Source organism: Sapajus apella, unplaced genomic scaffold (assembly GCF_009761245.1).
Source record: "Sapajus apella isolate SASKATOON/1434 unplaced genomic scaffold, GSC_monkey_1.0 scaffold68, whole genome shotgun sequence".
Classification (NCBI taxonomy): Eukaryota; Metazoa; Chordata; class Mammalia; order Primates; family Cebidae; genus Sapajus; species Sapajus apella.
Window position 1 is genome coordinate 703,308 of NW_022437008.1, and position 17,423 is coordinate 720,730.

General features: G+C 54.6%; 1 protein-coding gene across 2 annotated transcripts; it reads left to right on the plus strand.

The window, feature by feature from the left end:
- The first annotated feature begins 202 nt into the window (after positions 1-202).
- On the plus strand, positions 203-7,025 carry LOC116530861 (rho guanine nucleotide exchange factor 1-like). Of its 2 annotated transcripts, none has more exons than XM_032249321.1 (6): positions 203-341; positions 1,526-1,652; positions 5,052-5,094; positions 5,178-5,258; positions 5,741-5,854; positions 6,369-7,024. In XM_032249321.1, exons 2-6 carry the CDS (start codon positions 1,633-1,635, stop codon positions 6,534-6,536), a joined length of 426 nt encoding a protein of 141 aa, XP_032105212.1. In that variant the 5' UTR covers positions 203-341; positions 1,526-1,632; the 3' UTR covers positions 6,537-7,024. The 2 variants fall into 2 exon arrangements, with proteins under 2 accessions (XP_032105212.1, XP_032105211.1); XM_032249320.1 differs by having other exon boundaries at positions 207-341; positions 6,245-7,025.
- The last annotated feature ends 10,398 nt before the right edge of the window (positions 7,026-17,423 follow it).

The following is a 17,423-nucleotide window of genomic DNA, read 5'->3' on the forward strand; positions in this document are numbered from 1 at the left end:
GGGAGAAGCGAGTCCCACGAAGCCCGCGCCCGGCTGACAGACGGATGGACAAAGCCGGGGAGAGGCCGGGCGCGGCCAGGGCGGGGCCGGTGCCCGCGGGGACCCGGGCGCAGCGGGGGAAGGAGGGGCGGGCAGGCGGCGAGAAGGGGAAGGAAGCGGAGGTGCCGGGCGGGCGCGGGGCGCTGGCAGGAAGCGGGGAGGGGCGGCGGGGCGGGGGACTCCGGAAAAACGCCCCGACTTCCTGCCCCGCCAGAGCCAGGAAGCGGGAGCCGGGACCCAGGGCCCGGGATCGCCGAGCCCGACCTCGGGCGCCCCGCCGGTCACCTCTGCGCGGACACCAGGTACTCGGTCCCCGGCCCCGCCCGGCCTCCTCCCCTCGGCTGCTGGGGGAAGTGGGGAGGAGGAGGAAGGGGCTGGGGCGCTGCCGGCAGCGGAGGGGCCCCACGGAGCCAGCGGCCACTCCTCCTCGGGCTTCAGTTTTCCCTCTGTCAAAAGGAGCAGAGTGAGGAGAACTCACACTTGCGGAGTGCCCAGTAGGTAGGGACGAACGGTGCGAGGCCGGGGCCAAGGCCTCCCACCTGCTTAGTGGAGGTCTCACGATCACTCCCATTGTACGGGTGGGGAAACCGAGGCCCGGGGAGCCAAACCGACTCGTCCCAGGGAACGCACATCGTGAGACAGTGCGCAGTTGGGATTTGAACTCGCACCTGCTTTCCGCAAAGTGCCATCCTCCAACCGCCGCATGCTTTTTAGGGCCACCTAAAAAAGAAAAACAGCAATCACAACAGCGGCGAGGGCCGCTGTGGGGCTGAAAGTTCCAGAGTGCATTTGAAAGAGTTTTCAGAAAGCTCTGTTCTAGGTCTTTAATTATACCGTGGAGACGGGAGTAGTGGAGAGAGCTGGAGACCTTCTCCCGTTATACAGATGGGAAAACTGAGGCCTGCAGGGTCATTATTTTTTGCAGATGACGACACTGCATGTCAGAGGGAAAGGTGTACTGGAACTCAAGACTTTTGCTTTTACAGTTCCAAAGGAAGGGAGATCTGGGGGGACGGAGGGAATTGATGATGCGCGAGCGTTGGAAATTCAGCGGGTCCCCGAAGTCGGGAGACTAATAGAACAGGGAGCCCCACTCCGCGGTGCTCAGCGCCAGAGTGACTCAGAGAGCACGGATCGAACTCGGGCGGGGCTGGACTCATCTGTACCTCCGGGCGCGGGGCGGGACCCGGGGAGTGACGGGGGCAGTCGAGATATGGAAACGCCGGCCCTCCAATACAGGCCAGAGCGGCCCTATCTGGCCTGCGTGGCGCAGTGCAGCGCTAGAGCGGCCGGCGGGAGGAGTAGAGTCGCCGGGGCCGGTGCAGGGCAGGAACCCGGCTAGAGCGGCTGGCAGGAGGAGTGGAGCTGGGCGCAAAGGTGGACTCGGGGCGGCTAGAGCGACTCGGCGTCGGGGGTGGGGAGAGCGCGGAGCCGGCGCGCAGAGGCCTCGGTTCCGGCGGCGGTGGCGTCTCTCCACCTGGAGCAGGTGAGGGACGCGGTCCTCAGCGGGTGTCAGACCCTGACTCTACACGTCCTTCCTGGCATCCCTGGCCGTGCACACCGCCACGTCCCCCGTAAGGATTTAGGGCCCGCATGAGACCTGCCACATCCACGTAAGATTTGGGGCTCGTGTAGACCCGCCACTTTCTGTATAGATTACAAAGTCTTACAGACCCTCCACGTTCCTGCTAGCTCTCCATGGAGACGCGGCTTCTCATAGACGTGGGGTCCTCATTAAGTAGCATCCCCTAGAACCCGGGGCTCTGTAGACCATGGGTCTCGGGACCCACCACGCACCCCTATGGAATTCTGAGGCCCTTTTAAGGCTCCAGAGGTTCCACAGGGTGGCAGCTGTCCCTGTAGAATCATGACCCTGCATGAGCCCTGGATCCTTTAGACCCACTGTGTGTCAAATAGAATCTGGGGAGTACACACTCCAAGGACTCCCTTTAGGTTCTTTAAGGCGCCCAGAAGTTCTTGGAGATCCTGAGTCACCTGCTCAGTACCTTATAGATCATGAGCCTTTATAGAAATCAGGTACCCATGTGGCCCCCAACCCCATGGACCTTCCAAAGCAGCCGTAACCCTCCAGCTCCCCAGGCACGTGGTGCTCCCTCTGCTGGATACCCCAGCCCTTGTCAGTTGCCTATAGATCCATCTATTCTCTGACAGTTTCACCTGTAATTCTCCAGCCTTTGTGGGAACCACCCCAACCCTCTCTCCTAAACAGCCAACACTTCTCGCCTCCATCATCTCCAAGCCCCAGGCCTCTGTGGAGCAGCCGTATCCAGCTTGCACTCCTGCCTAGGCCATAGTGACTACATACCCTTGACTTTTTCCAGGTATCAGAAGAAGATATAATTGTCTCAGAGCTTTGGTTCAGATTTTAGTTTCTGAAGGGTAGGGTAGGGGTTCCCCATGTTCTGAACCAATGCTCTCTGTTTTGTTTTATTTTATTTTATTATTTATTTACTTGAGATGGAGTCTCGCTTCTGTCACCAGGCTGGAGTGCAGTGGTGCTATCTCGGCTCATTGTAACCTCTGCCTCAGCCGCCCAAGTAGCTGGGACTACAGGCACGTGCCACCATACCCAGCTAATTTTTGTATTTTTAGTAAAGATGGGGTTTCACCATGTTGGCCAGGCTGATCTCAAACTCCTGAGCTCAAGTGATCCACCTGCCTCAGCCTCCCAAAGTGGTGGCATTACAGGCGTGAGCCACCCCACCTRSCCTATTTTATTTTAAGACAAGGTTACACTCTGTTGCCCAGGCTGGAGGGCAGTGGTGCAACCTTGGCTCACTGCAACCTCTGCTTCCTGGGCTTAAGTGATCCTCGAATTTTAGCCTCCCAATTAGCTGGGACTACAGGCATGAGCCACCACACCTGGCTGTTTTTTGTAGCGATGGGGTTTCACCATGTTGGCCAGGCTGATCTCAAACTCCTGAGCTCAAGTGATCCACCTGCCTCAGTCTCCCAGAGTGCTGGGAGCCACTGCACCCACCCAAATGCAGTTTGTTTTAAATGCATAAACTCTGTAGCCCTACTGCCTAGGTCTGAGTCCTGGTTCTGTCTCTCATGAGCTGTGCCTCAGTTTCCTTCTTTGTTAAATGGAGATAAGAATAATAATGATCTCTTGGAGTCACTGAGAGGATTAAATGAGTTATTACCTATAAAGCAGTGATGATGTGTCTGGCACATACTAAGTGTCTCTTATGTGTTAGCTCTCATTTCATTATCACTGTGCTGAGGAATAAGATAATAACTTGTCAAGTGTACATTCCAGACCTGGCACCAAGCATTTGCAGAGATGAGTATCCCTTCCTTTGCCCTTTTTGCACCTCTCTGCCTCAGTTGAACCTTTCTGCCTCTGAGTGGGATGAGCATACACCCTCCACGTCTGCGGTATTGTTTCATAGTGAGACAGGGTCTCACTGTGTGGCCCAGGCTGGTCCTGAGCCCGAGCAGTCCTCCCACCTTGGCCGCCCAAGGTGCTGGGGTTACAGGCATGAACCACTTCGCCTGGCCAGTTTGCAAATGTAGTAAAGTGAACTAGAAATTCAACAGTGCTTGAATCTTTAACTGCAAATTTAACAGTGCTTGAATCTTGAATTGCCCAAGTTTAGATATTGTACAGATAAACTTTGTGGGAAAGAATAAAAATGATGCTTGCTTGGGTGGACCCACAGAGTGGCATTTGGACACTCCAGAAAGCAACATTGTTTAATCATCAAAATCCTAGCCACCATTTACTGGGGAGCTAGGGAGGAGGCCCAGTAAATGGGAGAAGGGTGGGTCTCTGGCAGCTAGGGTTATAAATAGCTTTGGGCTGCGGGGAGCCCCCCCTACTGGTCCACCCCACCCCTCTTTCCACAGCTCCTTCCCGCCTGACACGGGCTCCGTGGCATTAGTCAGACTAATTAAGGACATAGAAGATGTCGGTGGAAAGACTCAGAAGTGGAAACTCAAGGAGAGACAAAGATGGGAAGGACAGCAAGACATGGGGGGAGAAAAAGGGATGGAGAGATGAGAGACAGCCCATGAGATGGCGACTCAGAGAGGTGTGAGGATGGTGGCTGCAGAAAACAGGTGGGAGGACAGAGGCACAGACAGGGACAGGAGAGACGGAGCTACAGAGGCAGGAAGGGGTGTCCTTGCTGAGAGGGAGGGATGGAGGGAGGGGAGGCAAGGCATGGTGGGAAAAGGAGACAGTTCTGGAGGAAGAGAAAGAAAAATCAGGAAACAGCGTGAAGAGAGCAAGAGATGAGACAGATTCAAGGGACAGACGCCAGGGAGAGCCGGCTGGGGACAGACTAAGGCGCATGTAGGGTGGAGGAGACAGACACACCTCAGAGATGGGCTGGCTGAGGCCCCTTCACTTGTTTTCTGGGACTGGAAGCCGGGAAGAGATGCGGTCCCTGGGGGAAAGAAGAACTTCTGGGTTTGGGGACTCCCAGTCCCTGAGGGAGAAGGGTTTTAGTTTTATTTTCATATATGGAGAGTTGGGGGTTGGGGGTTTGCCACTGTGACTTCCTGTCACAGGAAGTGGGGCTAGTGGGTTCCACGGCAACATCCTGCCCCAGGCCTGTCACAGACCGGAGGAGACCCCCACACCCCACTTCTTCCCACTTCTCCTCTAGCCCTCCCATCCCCGCTTGCCTCTAGCCCTGCCCTCAGGAATTAGCCCCCAGGCTCCTGGTGCCTCTGACCTGGGAGTCCAGGTCCCCAGCGCCTTTTCCATTAGGGACCCTAAATTGCAGGCTTTCAGACTCAGCCTTCCCATGGACCCAGGCTCCTGAGCCTCCAATACCCGCCCCCCAGGCGTCCTTGGGCTCCCGCCCCCTGGCCGGCCTCTGAAGGGCTCTTTGTGGCCACACAGAGGCTCCATTGAGCTGTGGAGGCTGGGATGGGGGAGGCTGTTTACTCACCTTCACACCTGGGCCAGGAATCTGTGAGTAACCGCCCTGGGCCACCCCCTCCCACCCTCCTAACCGCAGCCCCTCCTCTTCCCCCAGCCCTGCAGAGCCCAGGGAGATGGAAGACGTCGCCGGAGGGGTGGTGAGTGGACAGAGCAAGGGGTGAGGGGACGCGGGCTGTGGGTGGGGAGTCCTGTGGACTGAAGCCGCCCTCTCCTTCCACAGGCCCCAGGCCCCCTACGGGTTGGGGTGCCCATCAGCATCATTGGGGCTGAGGATGAGGATTTTGAGAACGAGCTGGAGGCGGTGAGTGGGATAGGGTGGAAAAGCTTGGTCCCAGGCTCCGCGCTTCACCCTGGGTCCCCTCCCACCTGCAGATGCGGTCCCCTTGGCCTCTTCCCATGGTCCGTCTCTCACCCTCTCATCTGGCTGGTACCTCCTTCCTCACCTCCCCAACCCCATACTCAGCCCACATGGCAACATAGACGCCCACCCTTCTTACTCTTAACCCCAATTCTTCTCATTGCGCCCTCCTCCCCCAGCATGGACTCCAATTTCTTCTCCTAATTTCCGTCCTCATCGTCTACCAATATCATATTAAATCTCATCCATTCTCCCTGACCACCTGTCCTTGCTGTCACCATTATTTTGTGGACACCGTCACCACTCCCCACTTCCCAGGAGCTAACCCTCGCTTGGATCCCTTGTGAAGTGCCAGGAACGGGTAGGGTCAAACCCAGGGCCTCTCCTCTTCTCCTTATTGTACTCCCCCCCGCCTGTACCCCCAGAACTCAGAAGAGCAAAACAGCCAGTTCCAGAGCCTGGAGCAAGTGAAGCGGCGCCCGGCCCACCTCATGGCCCTCCTGCAGCACGTGGCCCTGCAGTTTGAGCCAGGACCCCTGGTGAGGGCAGGGCTGGGTGGGCATAGGGAGGGGTGGGCCTGGGACAGGGACAGCTTTCGGCAATATAAACCAGCGAGCTAGTGCCGGGAGTTGGAGGAGGGGGTCTGGAAAAGCAGATCTAGAAATCAGAGTGCCAGATCTAGAGAATGCCTTAGACAAGAGCCAGAAAGCACGCCACGTGACCTCAACCCCAGGGTTGTCGGTGCCTAGGATAGCTCTCAGTGTGCAGGGAGCAGGGTACACACGGCAGGACCCCCCAGAGCCACAGAGAGCCCAGCAGCCTGGCAGAGACCACATCCTGTCTCCCTCCATGCCTCTGGCAGTGCTCCCTATCAGCCTGTTGCAGCACCCTTCCATGGACTCTGGAGGACCGAGTCCTTCTCTCCAAAGCCTTCTTGGCAGATGCCAGCATGCAGTCATTTAGAGTTGGTGCTTGGGAGAAAGCTGTTAGCCATCCCAGGTCTGGGGGGCACAGCAGGCCCTGTTCTGGAAACAAGAAAACCACCACACGCAGCTCACAAGGGAGACCGCAGGATTGTGGATCCAGAAGCCTCCAGATGAGGCAGAAGATACCTGGGAGACGAGGATGGACAACTGTGCCATCCAGAAACACCCGCAGAGTCTAGAAAACCCAGCAGGTGATGTAGAGAAGCCACAGTGCTGGCTGGCAGGGGATCTGTAGACAAGGGTCTCGTCCCAAGAAGGCCCAGTGCAGCCCAGCACAGCACAGCACAGGAGCTGGGGACAGGCCAAGGCACTGCACCATGTGGACGTGCTTAGTGGGCCCCTCCAGAAAGGAAACTGATAGAGTGAGAAGCGCCTGAGGCACACAGAAAGAACGTTGGCTGCAAGACCAGAGGTTGGTCCTCCTGACGCCAAAGCGTCAGAAATTGCAGTCTTTCCCCATCTGCATTCTCTTCCAGAAGAGTGGCTCCCCAACAACCATGTGCTTGGAGACTCTGACCCTCTGAGCAAGGGGGTCCCCCATTCAAGCCTTGGGGTTTCTACAACACCAGATCCTGGACGTCAGCCCAGGGATTGTGCTGACTGCCATGTTCTGTTACAGATGTGGAGCTGAGGCCTCGGGAGGGTCAGGGACTTGTTGGAGGTGACCGTGGCAGCCTCTGGGCAATTTTTTTTTTTTTTTTTTTTTTTTTTTTTTTTTTTTTTTAGACAGAGTCTCCCTCTGTCACCCAGGCTAGAATGCAGTGGTGCAGTCCTGAGTCACTGCAACCTCTGCCTCCTGGGTTCAAGTGATTCTCCTGCCTCAGGCTCCCGAGTAGCTGGGACTACAGGCGCGCATCACCACACCCGCTAATTTTTATTTTTAGTAGAGACGGGGTTTCACCATGTTGGCCAGGCCAGTCTTGAACTCCTGATCTCAAGTGATCTGCGCACCTCGGCCTCCCAAACTGCTGGGATTACAGGTGTGAGTCACTGCACCTGGCCTAGCCCTGGGCATTTTGAGGTTTTTCCTCACACAGCTCCCTCACCTTATCATCTTGTGGGGAGCCAGTTGGAGATAGCTGTGGTCCCCTGGGCTGCTTCGTGTTGGCCTCTCTTAGAATTTTGCTATCTATAAGGGCTGTGGAGAGTGGATATAGATGTGTTAAAACTGTTTAAAGTGGAGAAAGAAGACTGGGCCTGGTGGCTCATGACTAGTCCAAACCCTTTGGGAGGCTGAGGCAGGAGGATGGCTTGAGCCAGGGAGGTCGAGGCTGCAGTGACTGTACCACTGCACTCCAGCCTGGGTGACAGGGTGAGGCCCTGTCTTGAAAAAGAAAAAAAAGGCCAGGCGTAGTGGCTCACGCCTATAATCCCAACACTTTGGGAGGCCAAGGCGGGCAGATCACTTGAGATCAGGAGTTCAAGACCAGCCTGGCCAACATGGCGAAACCATCTCTACTAAAAATACAAAAATTAGTTGGGCATAGTGGTGCACAGCTGTAATCCCAGCTACTCGGGAAGCTGAGGCAGAAGAATCACTTGAACTTAGGAGGCAGAGGTTGCAATGAGCCAAGATCATAACACTGCACTCCGGCCTAGGCGGAAAAAAAAGAAAATTAGCCAGACATGGTGGTGTGCACCTGTAATCCCAGCTACTCTAGAGGCTGATGCAGGAGAATTGCTTGAACCCATGAGGAGGTTGCAGTGAGCCGAGATCACACCACTGCCTGTACTCCAGCCTGGGTGACAGCAAGACTCCATCTCAAAAACAAAGGAGAAAAAGTTCCACTCCCATTGGAGTGAGTTCACTTCCCAGATGAGAGCCTCCAGGAACCAGGACAAGTTGGAGCCCCCACTGTCACCCAGCACAGGGCTGGCACTCAGGACATGCTTAACGAATGATGGAGTGAGCCCACTTATCTACCTGTTCTTTTTTTTTTTTTTGAGACGGAGTTTCACTCATGTTACCCAGGCTGGAGTGCAATGGCGCGATCTCGGCTCACCGCAACCTCCACCTCCTGGGTTCAGGCAATTCTCCTGCCTCAGCCTCCTGAGTAGCTGGGATTACAGGCATGCACCACCATGCCCAGCTAATTTTTTGTAGTTTTAGTAGAGACGGGGTTTCACCATGTTGACCATGATGGTCTTGATCTCTCGACCTCGTGATTCTTCTTTTTTTTTTAAACAGAGTCTCCCTCTGTTGCCCAGGCTGGAGTGCCGTAGCACTGTCATATTTCACCGCAGCCTTGAACTCCTTCAAGCAATACTCCCACCTCAGCCTCCTGAGCAGCCGGGACCGTAGGTGCATGCCACCACACCTGGCTAATTTTTTTAAGACTTTTTGTAGGCTGGGCGTGGTGGCGCACGCCTGTAATCCAAGCACTTTGGAGGCCAAGGCGGGCGGATCACCAGAGGTTGGGAGTTCAAGACCAGCCTGACCAACATGGTGAAACCCAGTCTTTAAAAAAAAAAAAAGACTTTTTGTAGAGATAGGGTCTTACTGTGTTGCCCAGGCTGGTCTCAAACTTGCGGCCTCAAGTGATCCTCTTGCCTCCGTTCTCTAGACCCTCCACTCCCTTACCGTTCTCCATGAGTAACACCAATAACAGTTGCAGTTGCTGAGGGGTCTACAGAGAGGCTGGTAAAGATCAGAGATTCCGGGAGGACCCCTAGGCCCCACCTTCCCTGGTCTTGGCTACACCTGGAGGGTAACTGCACTCCTGGGTGAGGGCAGGAGGAGAGTGAGGACACGCTTAGGGGGAATAATGAGACTCTTCAGCGGAAGGTGGACGTGAGGACAGCCCTGAAGGGGAAACTAAATTGAAGACACCCCCTGGGCCCAGCGCCAGTTCGAGTCCCTTCTTTTTTTTTTGAGATGGAGTATTGTTCTTGTCATCTAAGCTGGAGTGCAATAGCACAATCTCGGCTCACTGCAACCTCTGCCTCCTGTGTTCAAGCAATTCTCCTGCCTCAGCCTCTGGAGTAGCTGGGATTACAGGCACCCGCCACCACACCTGGCTAGTTTTTGGATTTTTTTTTAGTAGAGATGGGGTTTCACCGTATTGGCCAGGCTAGTCTCGAACCTCTGACCACAAGTGATCCTTCTGCCTCGGCCTCCCAGTGTGTTGGGATTACAGGCGTGAGCCACCACGCCCGGCCCAAGTCCCTTCTTTATATTCATTCATTTAACTTCCACAGCCCCTGTGCGATGGGTGCTTTCTTCTCCCAAGTTTTGGATGGAGAACTTTAGGCTCTAAAGGGCTACCTGAGCATTGGGAGTCCCTCAGCCCAGGCCCTTGCCCGCCGACTTGGGGGTCCCAGCAGACTCACCCTGAACAGCAGCAGTGTTCCAGGCACCACTGCGCAGAACAGGAGGATAATCCCCTCGGCTGTGATGATGCGGTTCTTGGTGCCCTCCCCCATGTCCAGGAAGGGCCTGGGGGGCGGGTCTGCAAGGAGGTGGTACAGCTCAGAGCCCTGGCACACCTGCCCAACCTCTGCAAGGCCCCAGGCCCCCCGGAACCTCCACTCTGCCGAGGAGTTTGTCAGTCCCTCATCCGAGCCAGTTTGAAACCCACAATGAAAGTACTGGGCGTATCCCCTTCCCTCCCACACACTTCAAGGGTAAACTGAGTGTCCCCAGCGGGAGAGTGGGGGTAGGGGCCAGGGCCAGGCCACTCACAGCGCACGCGGAGGTAGGTGCCGCAGGATTGCTTGTATGGCTTGTTGCCCTCCTGGACACGGCACATGTACATGCCTCCGTGGCTCTTGTTCACCTTCTGGATGGTCAGCGTACCATTGACACCCTTGCCCAGGCCCACGAATGCCGGGGGCCACGTGTAGTTGCCGTGGAGGACACGCCACCAGGTGACGTTGGTGTTACTGCCATTGTGAAGGCACTGCAAGTGGGCCTCTTCCCCCAGGCTCGCCATCAACGATGTTGGGCCCTCGTGCACCCACAGGGCCTGGCACCCAGGGCCTGCGGAGAGGCAGGGTGGGTGGGTCAGGGACTGGGCATGGTGACACAGGCCCCCAGCCCTGGCTCTTACAGCTCCAGCACTCCTGGGTGGGGAGGGGAGGAGGGTGAGGACACTCCTGGGGGGAGGGGAGGAGGGTGAGGACACTCCTGGGGGGAGGGGAGGAGGGTGAGGACACTCCTGGGGGGAGGGGAGGAGGGTGAGGACTCTCCTGGGTGGGGAGGGAGAGGCAGAGCCCCTGACAGGAGCTGATGCATCTTGGGGAGAGGCAGATGCAGGAGTGAAGATGCCCCTGGGAAAGGAGAGAGGACACAGCTGCTTGGGGTGGGTGAGGACATCCTGGGGGAGGAGAATGAGACTCTCTGGGATGGTGAGACCCCTGGGAGGCCCTTGTCACCTCTGCAGCGCCATCTCCTGCCCCGCTCCTCCATACCCACTTTGTGCTCTGGCCTGAGAACTCACTGGCTTTTGGATGTTTGTTCTAGGACCGCTGTCCAGACAGCTCTTTCCAGAAGCAGTGCAGGCATTCCCTCCTCCCACAACCTTTCCAGCCCATTTTCCCACCCCAGCCTCAGCCAGGCTGTGCACCTGGCACTTTTTCTTGTGTAATCCTCACAGAACCCTAGCAATAGTTTCTTTCCTTAACTCCACTTTACAGGAGGGATGACTGAGGCCCGGGGAGGGCAGGCGGGTTGCCAGCGTCACCAGGCAATCAGGAGCGCCACTGGGTTCAAACTCCTGGCTCCCTGGCCTCTTTCTGCCTGGGCTGAGGAGCCTGTCTGTGACCTGCCCTGGCCTGTGACCCTGTGCCCATCCCTCATTCTCTGTAACTTGTATGTGTCAACTTCAGGGTCAGGGGTGAGTTCAGTCCTTGGGCTGGGCTGGTGGTGAGCGAAGGCCCTCAGCAGGGTGGAGGCTGCGGATGTCTGAGTCGGGGTGGCTCAGGCTGGTGGCAGCGTCCAATCCGGGCTCCTCTGGGAAGCCCCAGATCTCAGTCAGGCCGCCCACATGGCCGACCTCTTCTTCTGGAAGCAGTCGGAGGAGGGAGGTGGGGAAAAGAGAAGGAAGAAGAGGTGGGCAGAGGGGCCAAGCACCCTCGTCAGCTTGGGCTTAAGACTCGGGTGGGAACTCCACTTTCCCTGAGAAACCGAGAAACCTCTGAGCCCCTGGGGTAGCATGGCCACCGCGCCCACCAGCTGGCCCTGGGTGGGCAAGGGGGGTCCATGAGGCATTGGTTCCCCCAGTGCTGAGAAGGGGCTCCCAACACAGGGAGGCGCCTGAGATTTAAGGCAGAGAAAGCTTTTTTTCCCCTTGTCAGACACTGAACACTGCTAGCCCCGAGTCCCCTTCCTGCCCCCAGCGCTGGTGCTCAGTCAAGAGCAGCTTTAGTTCCTTCTTTTACAGGAGGTGGGGGAGGTGACGCTTGCTCCTGCCTCCCTCCGTGGGGCTCTGGACACCCCTTTTCTTCGCTGGGCTCTCTCCAGCCGCATCTTTGCCCAGCTTGGAACAGACCCGATTTCTATAGGCGTCTTCCCTGGCTCCGTGCTCTCTGCCTCCTATTCCCCTCTCTTCAGCCCCCTTCCCTCCACCTGTGCCCTCTCTGCAGCCTCCAGGGCTTCCCCCACCTCCCCCCAGTCCCGCCCGTTGGCCACATACCCAGGTAGGCAGCAGACAGCAGGAAGAGGAGGAAGATGGAGGCAGGCAGAGCTTGGAGGGCTCCGAGACCCCCAGGCATCTTCTCCCGGTGGGTGGGTTAGTTTGAGCTGCAGCAGTCCCGGGGTACCAGCTCCCTATACCAAACTCCTCCCTGCTTCCTGCCCAGCCCCCCGGAGATGGGCTCCAGTGGCCCTTGCTGCTGGGTCCTTTGCTTGTTGGGTCTGGGGACAGCCCCTGCTGGGTATGCTTCAGGCCGTGAGTAGAGAGGAACTGCTCCCTGCACCTGTGGTAGCCACAATTCCCCTGAGAGGTGGCTGCCTGGGTGGGGGAAGAGGCTGGTTCAAGGGCTGGGTCATCACTGCTGAGCCTTTGGAAGGAAGCCTAGGGAGCCTGAGTCCTGGGCACGTGCTGCGGACAGGTGAGGGTTCTGAGCTTGACCTCTGCCCCTGCCTGACCTTGGGCAAACCTTGTCCCTTCCCTGACGCCATTTCCTTGCTTCTTGGGATTGGAAACAATGACTTAAGGCTGGGCACGGTGGCTCATGCCTGTAATCCCAACACTTTGGGAGGCCGAGGCAGGCAGATCAAGAGGTCAGGAGTTCAAGACCAGCCTGAGCAATATGGTGACACCCCCGTCTCTACCAAAAAGCACAAAAATTAGCAGGGCATGGTGGGTGCCTGTAATCCCAGCTACTCAGGAGGCTGAGGCAGGAGAATCACTTGAACTTGGGAGGCTGAGGTTGCAGTGAGCTGAGATCGTGCCATTGCACTCCAGCCTGGGTAACAGAGCGAGACTTCATCTCAAAAAGAAAAAGAAAAAAGAAACAAGGACTTAAAGGGGTTGCTGGGTGCACAGAAATGGCACATAATAGTTGCTCAATAAATGCTAATCACTATAAATGCTCATGAAGAATCAGTAAGGCAGGCTGCCCCATGGCTGACGACCCATGTGACGAGGTGGGCAGTTTGATCCTTCGAGCCTTGGCACTTTTCATCTTTGAGATGAGGATCAGAATGTCTCCCTGTCTCATTATGTGATATGACATGGTGTTCCTGGTATTAATGGAGTTAGAACCATGATCAGCTCTTTATTGGAATTCTTTTTTTTTGAGACGGAGTCTCACTCTGTCACCAGGCTGGAGAGCAGTGGCGCAATCTCCACTCATGGACACCTTCACCTCCTGGGTTCAAGCGATTCTCCTGCCTCAGCCTTCAGAGTAGCTGGGACTACAGGTGCGCACCACCACACCCAGCTAATTTTTGTATTTTTAGTAGAGACTGGGTTTCACCATGTTGGGCAGGATGGTCTTGATCTTTTGACCTTGTGATCTGCCCACCTTGGCCTTCCAAAGTGCTGGGATTACAGGCGTGAGCCGCTGCAGCTGGCAGAATTCTTTTTTTAGAAAAACAGGCTGGGCGCCATGGCTCATGCCTGTAATCCCAGCACTTTGGGGGTCAGGAGTTAGAGACCAGCCTGGCCAACATGGTGAAACCCCATCTTTACTAAAAATATAAAAATTAGCTGGGTGTAGTGGTGCATGCCTGTAGTCCTAGCTACTCAGGAGGCTGAGGCAGGAGAATCGCTTGAACCCAGGAGGTGGAGGTTGTGGTGAGCTGAGATCATACCATTGCACTCCAGCCTGGGTGACAAGAGTGAAAGTCTATCTCAATAATAATAATAATAATAAATATATATATATATATATATATATATATATTTCTTCTTCTTCTTCTTTAGAGAGATGGGATCTTGCTACACTGCCCAGGCTGGTCTTGAACTCCTGGCCTCAGGAATCCTCCAGCCTTAGCTTCCCAAAGTGCTGGGATTACAGGCATGAGCCACCACACTCGGCCAGAAGTTGTTTTATATTGATCTGCCTTGACTGGGCAAGGTAGGTCATTCCCGTTTTACAGAGGGGAAACCGCGGCCCAGGTAGAGGATGTTGTTCACTTGCTGGTGTCATTCAGTTTGCAGGTGGTGGACAGAGATTCAAGGTTGATTCTGTGTTGCTCCCAGTTTCCTTTGAGCATGTCTGGAGGAGGGAAATGAGGTCTGAGTGGGGAGGGCAGAGTTGCTGAGATATCTGTAAACAGTTAGGGGACCCTCCTACACACATACAAGGGGATACATAAAATAAATTCATTGCAGGGAGATTTTTGGTAGCAGACATTGAGAAGCAAATGAAAAGTCCATCCATGGGAGAATGGGCGCATACACTATGGCAAAGTCAGCCAACAGAATGCTATAGAATAGGGGAAGGTGTCAAGGCTGTCTCAGAAACAGCACAAACATCAGAAAAAATACTGTAGCATGATAGAGTTGACTTGTTTTCACAAGGCAGAACAACCCCATGTGCTACTTAGAGAAACACATTTGTAGTAGAGCTGTAGACCTGTGCAGAAAAGTGACAAACGCCCAGTTCCTGGGCGGGGTTACCTCTTGGGGAAGCCAGGGTTGGGTCTGGGGAGGGGCTCACAGACACACAGAGAGCTCGTCTTGCCTTGGTTTTATTTCCTGTTACTTTTTTTTTTTTTTTTCTTTTTGAGACAAAGCCTTGCTCTGTCACCCAGGCTGGAGTTCAGTGGTGTGATCTTGGCTCACTGCAACCACAGCCTCTCGGGTTCAAGCGATTCTCCTGCCTCAGCCTCCCAAGTAGCTGGGACTACAGGCACCTGCCTCCATGTCCACCTAATTTTTATATTTTTAGTAGAGATGGGGTTTCACTATGATGGCCAGGCTTGTCTCAAACTCCTGACCTCAAGTAATCCCCCTGCCTCAGCCTTCCAAAGTGTTGGGATTACAGGCGTGAGCCACTGCACCCAGCCACTTTCTGTTTTTTGTTTTAAGAGATAGAGCCTCTCTCTGTAGCCCAGGCTAGAGTGCAATGGCACAATCATAACCTCAAACTCCTGGTCTCAAGTAGTGGCTCTCTTACCTCAGCCTCCCAAGTAGCCGGGGTTACAGGTGCACACCACCATGCCTGGCTATTTTTAAAATTTTTGTAGAGGTGGGGTCTTGCTATGTTGCCCAGGCTGGCCTGGAACTCCTGGCCTCAAGTGATCCTCCCAGGTTGGCCTCCCAAAGTGCTGGGATTACAGGCACTGCACCTGGCCCTGCCTGTGTTAAACTGGGTGGTGCTTCACAGGTTTTTGTTACATTACGAATACTGTTTTGCATGCCTCAAGTATTTCAGCTTTTTTTTTTTTTTTTGCTCTGTTATCTAGGCTGGAATGCAGTGGTGTGATCTCTGCTCACTGCAACCACCGCCTCCTGGGTTCAAGACATTATCCTGTCTCAGCCTTCCAAGTACTGGGATTGTAGGTGTGCACTACAATGCCCTGTCTTTTTTTTTTTTTTTTTTTTTTGGTATTTATTACTTTTTGAGATGGAGTTTTACTCTTGTTATCCAGGCTGAAGTGCTATGGCACAATCTTGGCTCACCACAACCTCCGCCTCCCAGATTTGTGATTCTTCTGCTTTAGCCTCCCGAATAGCTGAGATTACAGGCATGTACCACCACGCCTGGCATTTTGTATTTTTGGTAGAGATGGGGTTTCTACACGTTGGTCAGGCTGGTCTCGAACTCCCGACCTCAGATGATCTGCCCACCTTGGCCTCCCAAAGTACTGGGATTACAGGTGTGAGCCACCACGCCTGGCCTTTGTTGTATTTTTAATAGACAGGGTTTCACCATGTTGGCCAGGCTGGTCTTTAAATTTTTTTTTTTTGAGACAGTTTCACTCTTGTTGCCCAGGCTGGAGTGCAGTGGTGCAGCATCTGCTCACCGTGACCTCTGCCTCCTGCATTTAAGCGGTTCTTCTGCTTCAGCCTCCCAGGTAGCTGGGATTACAGGCATATGCCACCACGCCCGGCTAATTTTTGTATTTTTAGTAGAGATGGGGTTTCACCATGTTGATCAGGCTGGTCTCAAACTCCTGACCTCAGGCGATCCACCCACCTTGGCCTCCCAAAGTGCTGGGATTACAGGAACAAGCCACCTCACCCAGTCAAGGTCTCAAACTCTTGACCTCAAGTGGTCCTCCACCTCCCACAGTGCAAACTTTTTAAAAAGTGCAATTACCACCCACGCAGAAGAGACTGGGCCTCAAGAGTCCAGGATTCTTTTACATCTCAGTTTTGTCAACTGACTGGTCATCCGAACTTGCTTCTTCTCATATAACATGGGTACAAACTCCCCACTTGTAAGACTGTAAGAATATTCTGGCCGGTGTGGTGGCTCACGCCTGTAATCTCAGCACTTTGGGAGGCTGAGGCGGGCAGATCACCTGAGGTCAGGAGTTCAAGACCAGCCTGGCCGACATGGTGAAACCCTGTCTTAAAAAAAAAAAAAAAAAATATTCTGCAGTGCACTTGGCACAGTATCTGGAACAGTTCTCTAGCTCTGGGGACCAGAATCCCAGGTGTTCTGTTGGGGTCAATAGACCCTCTGTGCTTCAATTCCTCCTTAAGACCCCCTCCCAGGAATAAGCTTGGCTCCAGACCTGGAAGCCCTGACTTCACCTTCCGTGGAGGAGCCTGTTTCTAGGGCCTCTACTGCCCCCCAGTGGCTGGAGCGGCACGGCGGCGGGACTGCAGACCCACTCCGACACTTCCACTTTCCCACCTACCTGCTGCTGTGCAAACCAGACGCTTGGCATTTTCTCATGTCGTCAGCTCTGGGAAATGTTTTATCCTTAATGGTCAAAAGAGGAAACTAGGGCCCAGAATGGTGAGTGACTGGCCCGCAGCCAGGTGGCTTGGGTTCAAATGATGGCTGTAGCTGGGGGACAGCGGGCAAGTTACCCAACCTATGGCTTACTTTCCCTACTTCCAAAATCCTTTTTGGCACCTACTTCACAGGGTTGCTGAGTGTAAACAATGATGCTTTTAATTTATTGTTTCTTTTTTTGAAATGGACTCTGGCTCTGCTCAGGCTGCAGTGCAATGGTGTGATCTCAGCTCACTGAAACTTCCACCTCCTGGATTCAAGCGATTCTCCTGTAGCTGGGATTATAGGCATGTGCCACCATGCTTGGCTACTTTTTAATTTTTGAGATGGAGTTTCACTCGTTGCCCAGGCTGGAGTGTAATGGTGCAATCTTGGCTCACTGGCAACCTCCAACTCCTGGGTTCAAGCAATTCTCCTGCCTCAGCCTCCTGAGTAGCTGGGATTACCGGGACCCAGCACCACACCTAGCTAATTTTTCATATTTTTAGTAGGGACGGGGTTTCACCATGTTGGCCAGGCTGTTCTTGCAACTCCTTACCTCAAGTGATTCACCTTAGCGTCCCAAAGTGCTGGGATTACAGGTGCGAGCCACTGTGCCTGGCCACAATGATGCATTTGGAAAGTGCCTGGCACAGTACAGTGCTGGCACACAGTAGGTTCTAAGCGCGTTTTAAATACAAATCCTTCAGCACTGACAATCATCAAGCTGGGGAGGGCGGCAGCTTCATTCTCCCCTGGTGTAGGACCCGATGGCTTTGAT

Excerpts from the sequence above, each read along its gene's own strand:
- LOC116530861 (XM_032249320.1), top strand. The coding sequence starts at position 1,633 with ATGAGACCTGCCACATCCAC. Across the intron at positions 1,653-5,051 it reads ATGAGACCTGCCACATCCAC|CCCTGCAGAGCCCAGGGAGA; the intron begins GTAAGATTTGGG and ends CTCTTCCCCCAG. Across the intron at positions 5,259-5,740 it reads TTGAGAACGAGCTGGAGGCG|AACTCAGAAGAGCAAAACAG; the intron begins GTGAGTGGGATA and ends CTGTACCCCCAG.